The 6862-nt window shown below is 35.6% G+C and overlaps 1 protein-coding gene across 1 annotated transcript; it reads left to right on the forward strand.

Annotated features, from left to right (window-relative positions):
- Positions 1 to 2508: 2508 nt before the first annotated feature.
- Positions 2509 to 5440, forward strand: LOC110420856 (jasmonate-induced oxygenase 4-like). The gene is made up of 3 exons (XM_021434242.2): positions 2509 to 3799; positions 4562 to 4892; positions 5008 to 5440. Exons 1-3 carry the CDS (start codon positions 3297 to 3299, stop codon positions 5254 to 5256), a joined length of 1083 nt encoding a protein of 360 aa, XP_021289917.1. The 5' UTR covers positions 2509 to 3296; the 3' UTR covers positions 5257 to 5440.
- Positions 5441 to 6862: the final 1422 nt, after the last annotated feature.

Below are 6862 nucleotides of genomic sequence, written 5' to 3' on the forward strand. Positions count from 1 at the left end.
TCATGATTATGACCATAATTATCAAATGATGTCGCATTTATTTTAAAAAATGGATAGACTTATAATTTTTTATTAGTAGCTTGTTTGTCGCATTTATTTCAGGAATGGAGATATTTATAATTTTTAAGGAATGGACATTCATGGTTTTTCATTAATAGTTATATAATAGTAAGGGATAAAATATAATATATACTACATAATAGAAAAATTCATATTAAAGTTGATTTTTAGACAATATTAAATAAATATCAAGTCACTTACTTGATTTTCTAAAATCAAAAATAAAAAAAAAACAACATTTATGAGAGAATGAAAATAAAATAATACTAACACTTACCTGATTTGCTAAAATCAGAAATCAAAACCCAATTATTGAAATTCTGTTGAAGCTTGAAGATGATGAAAACAAATAATTTCAAAACTTGAGAGATCAGAGAAGATCGTGCTGATAACGTGTTATGAAATAAATATGAAAAAACAACTATAAGAGAAATGTAAGAAAAAAGTATTTAAAAGGAGTAAGAAAATCTTATTTAAGTATATCTTTACAAGAAGGGGCTTATTTATAAACTAATAACTCCTTATCTAGATTGAATTTACAAGATAAAAATAATACTTAAGAATTAGATAGATTAAATTCTAATCCAATCTAATTTACATCAAATCTACATATAAATAATATAAACGAATACTCATAAAAATATTCAAAACAAAAAGAATTAATAAATAAAGGTGCAAATCATGTCGGCCTAAAGCTACACCAAAATGAATGTTTTCCACGTCAGGTGACCCATCCAAATCAAATGAGATGCATGGACTTATCAAGCAATAAACAAGTATATGGCCACCACAACTGCTTTATAGAAGAATACATGTGTTGGCCTTTGTGATACTATAAATATTTTTTTTCAAAAAAAAAAAGTCATGAAAAATAAATTTATATGATAAATAAAAATAAGAATATTAAGTGTTTAAAAAAAAAGATTTCATTTCGAGTATTTCCAAAAGGTAATACTTGTTCATTGAATGTAATTATTACCTTTTAATAGCAAAATTCAAATTGATCAAGCAAATGCAAAAGAGAATATCAATAAGCCAACAAGTTTTCTTTTAGGTGTTATAAGTTTACTTTTGAAGTGAAGGGAGGAGGGAGGTGCTATGGAATCTGCAGCCTTTGCCCACTTTGCCTAAGGTTAAAGGACCAGGAGAGGGAAAGGTACATGTATAATGTATAATGTATTCCCATCTTTCAAAACCCATTAGACTTTATTTTTCTTATGATTATTATTATTATTATTCCTTTCAACAATTGGATAAGATTTAGAAGAAGGAAAGCATCCGAACTAGTTCTTCATGCTACCTTCCAACATTTACAGAGGATTTCCACTTTTCATATTTTTGACGGAAATTTTTGTCTAAAAATTTTAGCACCGACTCATTTGATTTGACGTTCTATTTTTATTAATAAATTCTTTTTATTAAATTATACATCAGTAATGAATAACATTATTCCGAAATATTTTTTATTAGAAATTCTCTATTGTCGATTGATTTTTCATTAAATGAAAAAGAAAAGGACAGAAAAAAGAACCAGACTAGACTGGTTGAAGAGGATATCAGATCAATTCTGTGGCCAAGAACAACTCGACCAAACAATGAATTTATGATATATATGGTGTCGGTTTGACCAGCAGTGGTCTGACAAGGATGTATATGTTTCTCCTATGAACTTCATGTGCATATGTAAAGGTCAGAGAGGATTTATTGTGATGTGTTTTTTGTTTCCTTTGCATGTCGGCATAGTTATCCAGATGCTTTGGATATTTTGGGGCGCAGACTTTGTTAAACTCATTATTGATTAGTTTTAACAGAACCATCAAGCAGGATTCATGGTCTGCCAAATCGTGATCAAAAGCTGCGCCATGGCCAACACCCACGTTTTGTTTAATTGAAATCTTAAGGGAAATAAAAATAATTTAATGAAAGGAAAACCTGCAAGCCATTTTTTCCTATTGATTTGACTGTCTTTTCTGCCATTGATTTGAACTTGCTTTGCTTTCGGTTTTGATCACCAATCAATAATGTTAAGGATGAACATTGAACATTGGGATCATATGATGTATCACATGGAAAATGCAAGAGAAACCCTTTCTTCCAGCCTATTTTCATAATTGATTGGTTGATTGAAGTAAACTTAATTGACTTCATTGCATATATATAGTAAATGTTATGTCCAAATTAAAATATTTAGTTCAGTAATAAATGCATATATTTCTTTTTCAAAAATTAAATTCGATTTATTTGACTTGATATTTTCTTGTAAAGGTTATAGCATTTTTAAGTTTTATCAAAAAATAATGACAAATTTTCACCTTTTTATCATGTTTACAATATCAACCATAAATGTGAATCAGAAAGAAACAAAAATCAATGATAGACTTGTTGTGTAGAGTTAGTTAGGTAATTACATTTCTTAATGAAATTGTGCCTCAAATACCACGCTGGTAAGTGCATTTCTTTTTCCGTCTCGATTCCTTGATTTCCTTCCAATAAAAGGAAAAGAAATTCCAAATCCCAGCTCCCCAAACTCCACCAGGAAAAGTATCTCTCTCTCTCTCTCTCTTTTTCCTTTTTTTTGCCAATGAAGTAAATGGACCATTGCCGCACGATCTAGGATTGCCACGTACACATTTGACAATTCCAGTTGGCCAAAGACATGAGAGAGAGTCGCTGTCTTGCTGATAAAACACACGTGCATAAAATAGGAACCTGTTCTAATTTTGTTTGCTTCGCACTGGGCAGAGTCAAAAAAGCAAAAATCGTTCCCTCTCTCTCTCTCTCTGTGTCTCGTTCCAGCACAAGTCCACTACTGTATTAATCAGTAAGCCTACTTCTCCATCTTTCCAACACTTTCCTTCTCGGTATCGGCCAGCTAGCCTTTTGCCTATTGCTTAATGATTTTCTTGAAAGACAAATCAAATTCTAAGCTATCTTGTTTCTTTCCATTCACTTTGCTTCACTGAATATTCAGCACATGTACTTACTTTCCTACTTTTTGTTTATAGCAATGAGCTAATCAACTCCATCACGGCGCCGAAATGGCTTCTCTCTAATCCTTATATAAACCCCTTCAGTCCCTCTCTTCTTTTCACCATCAGCAAAGCTATATAAGCAGTCAAGCTCTGCTTTCTTCTAACACCTCTATCCTTCTCTTTTGTGGTTTTTTTGTTTGTTTTTAGGGTCTGGGTTGTTCAAGAAAGAAAACCCTGAAATTATACATACAGAAGAAGAAGAGAATGAATTGTCTCCAGAGTTGGCCTGAGCCGGTGGTTCGAGTTCAGTCTCTGTCTGACAGTGGGATTCATGCCATTCCAGAGCGATACATCAAGCCGCTAACCGACAGGCCTGGCCTGAAAACATGTTCGGAAATCGAAGAACATGTTGACATCCCTGTCGTTGATCTCCAGAACCTGTTTGGGAAAGACCAAGCCCTGCGGGAGGAGACCTTGAGATGCATCTCCAGAGCGTGCCAGGACTGGGGTTTCTTCCAGGCGGTGAACCATGGGGTTAGCCACGATCTGATGAGGCGCACCCGAGAGGTGTGGCGTGGGTTCTTCAACCTGCCGCTTGAAGTGAAGCAAGTGTATGCCAACGCGCCAAGTACCTATGAAGGGTACGGCAGTCGCTTGGGAGTAGAGAAAGGAGCGATTCTGGATTGGAGCGATTACTTTTTTCTTCACTTCATGCCGGTTTCGTTGAGGAATCAAAGCAAGTGGCCTGCACAGCCGTCATCTTGCAGGTCTGCACCCCCTGCCTGCCCCATTCTTTATTTTATCTTTTTACAAAACGCGATACTATGATGTTTTGTTTACGTAAATGTTTTCTTTTTGTTCCTGTCTCTCTGCACGAAAAGAGATTCTTTCTCTTTTCTTACATCTGCCAAGAGAACAAAAACTGGGACAGTGGGATTCGGTCAACTGACAAATAATCTTAGATTTGGCCCGGGTTGCCACTGATGTCTCACGATGTAAACAACCCATATTGACTGAGCTTAATTGATCAACTTTGATCTCCTCTTTTGAAGCCAATAACTGAAGAGACAAAAATTCTAAGGGTAGGAAAACGATTTCATGAAGTCAAAATGGAATGATTGAATAGCTTTTGAAATATACTATGCAACAGTGGTACACGTTAGGCAAGCTGGGAAAGCAAATCCATATCCAGATTGCATGGCCTGCATCGATCCAATGGAGATGGTTTTGACCCTCGAATCTTTCCTAATCTTGCCAAAAGTTAATTAGTTGCAACTTCACATCCAAAGGAGTGTTGGTCGTTTTCAAGTTTGCTTACAATTCACAACAGAAAAAGGAAAGGAAAAAGAAAGAAATTCAGGTTAAACTATTAATCCCCGACCAAAATCGTAGACCCAACTTTGTTGAAATTTGAAAAGGGTATTTTTTTTTCTATGTAATAGGTACGAATAGAGAGAGCTTTAACCTTAAACATGCAGGGAACTGGCTGCGGAATTTACTAATCATTAGCTGTTCACATCTGGATGCAGGGAACTGGTAGCAGAATATGGTGCTGAAGTTGTAAAACTATGTGGAAAGCTGCTGAAGGCGATGTCAACAAATCTTGGTCTACAAGAAGATTACCTGCAGAAGGCCCTCGGCGGAGAAGACATCGGTGCCTGTTTAAGGGTCAACTTCTATCCAAAGTGTCCTCAGCCTGACCTTACCCTAGGTCTTTCCTCACACTCAGACCCTGGTGGCATGACCATTCTCCTCCCTGATCACGACGTAGCGGGACTCCAAGTTCGTAAGAATGGCAAGTGGATCACCGTGAAGCCTGTTCCTAATGCTTTCATTGTCAACGTTGGAGACCAGCTTGAGGTTTCTGATCTCTCTCCCTCTCTAGGATTATCACTCCAACTTCTTCTGTATTATTATTGCCCTATGTTCCAAGAACAAAATAAAGCTGATCATATGTTTCATGAAACATGTTCAGGTGCTGAGCAATGAAATTTACAAGAGCGTTGAACACAGGGTAATCGTGAATTCAGCAAAAGATCGAGTCTCCCTAGCTTTCTTCTGCAACCCAAAGAGTGATTTACTCATCGAACCAGCCAAGGAGCTAGTGAGTAAGGACCGGCCGGCGCTGTATAATCCCATGACGTTTGATGAGTACAGACTTTACATCAGGACCAAGGGTCCTTGTGGCAAAGCGCAAGTTGAATCCTTGAAATCCAATAGATAGTCTCCATACATATATAGTACCTGTGTGATGTGTACCAATCGCTTGCATTTAAATAATGCTCCCAAGCCTGTCCAACCCAGATAGCTTCTGAAAGTACTATAATCAGCCGATTTGAAGCTTTACATGATCATGTGAAAAAATTACTGTATGCAACCATTTCAAGAAGCGATATTAATTTGTGTCATATCATATTAAAAGTTCTAGATGCCCTTTTATTCAAAATTGTTGCCTGAGTCAAAACGAGCCTAAATGATCAAGTGGATGTGGATAAAACTTGTTGCCTGTGCCAATTTTTGGTAGCAAAAACCAATCTGTGATGGCGGGCTTTGCCCACTTGCATTACAAATTAATAGAATCTATCAAATTACGAGCCTAGTCAGATAATTTTCACCTTTTATTTTTTTATATAATAATGTTTTCAAAATCCCGTTACAATAACAGAATATCTGATTATCTCTCAAACACGATTTTAAAAAGATAAACTTAATCGCCGATAACCAGAAAGAATTTTTTTACATATTTATAATATTTTTGTTTATATGAGATCTATTTTCTTAATCGTTCTTGTAACGAACTTTTACCTTTCTAGAATCATAATTGAGATAAATGTCCCATTGTCTTTGGAAAAGAAAAATCGCCTTGGCATGTAGAATTGGAGTTGTTGCCTGGACTAATCTAAGAAACAAATTGATAATTACGTATATGATTAGAACATTTCACCAACTTCTCTCTCTCTCTCTCTTTCTATTTCTTTAGTATACAAGTACACTCAAGAAGCATGCAGTCTCTTGCACACGCATAAAGCTAGTGAGCCACCTGCTTCTTCCTTGGTTTAAGATTTGGATTGAATAAAGACAGCTAAATCTCTTTCTTTCTTTCCTTCTTTTTCAGATTTTTCAAGTTAGGCAGACATTCAATTGCCACGAGGAGATACTAAGGACCAGAAAAATGGTGCCCCCACTTGGTAATTTGGACTGAATAATTGTGATAAGGTTTGAATTTAGGTGGAAAATGAAGCTGCAATGAGTTCCATGTTTTCCCTCACTCCTATTAATTTTCTTTATTTGAATTCCCATCACATGGGCTATATGTAGCTTTTGCTTAAAATATATCGAAAACAACCAACCCAAGATGTCCATTGAACATATTATAATGACAATGTGAACCACCATTGGGGTGGTACATTAATAGGCGACAACATCACACTTTCTTCGAAATTGGGGATGTCAATTTTTAAACAATTAAATACCATCCAGATTAGTTGCCCTGGATATTTTAAGTCGTCGGCCTCCACGTAGATAAAAGTCGATATGATCAAGAGATATATACCGATATTTGATTTCCTGATAAATGTATATGTAATATTTATATTAAGAAATAACGAATTTAAACGTAAACATACATAAATAAATTTCAAATCAGTACGAATTAAAACCAAACTCTTCGATGGACTCAGCTTTGACAAGGGCTATAGCAGAGAGTACAGAAGTAATTGTGGTTCTTATGCTTTGAAGCATTTTCCATGAAGCAGCAAACACATTACATATATGTAAAAGGTCACCAAGGTCGTCTCCACTTACCATCTTTCTAGGATGGGCAAAACGTA

The sequence above is a fragment of the Theobroma umbraticum genome, unplaced genomic scaffold (assembly GCF_002168275.2).
Source record: "Theobroma umbraticum cultivar Fairchild unplaced genomic scaffold, ASM216827v3 scaffold_86.0, whole genome shotgun sequence".
NCBI lineage: Eukaryota > Viridiplantae > Streptophyta > Magnoliopsida > Malvales > Malvaceae > Theobroma > Theobroma umbraticum.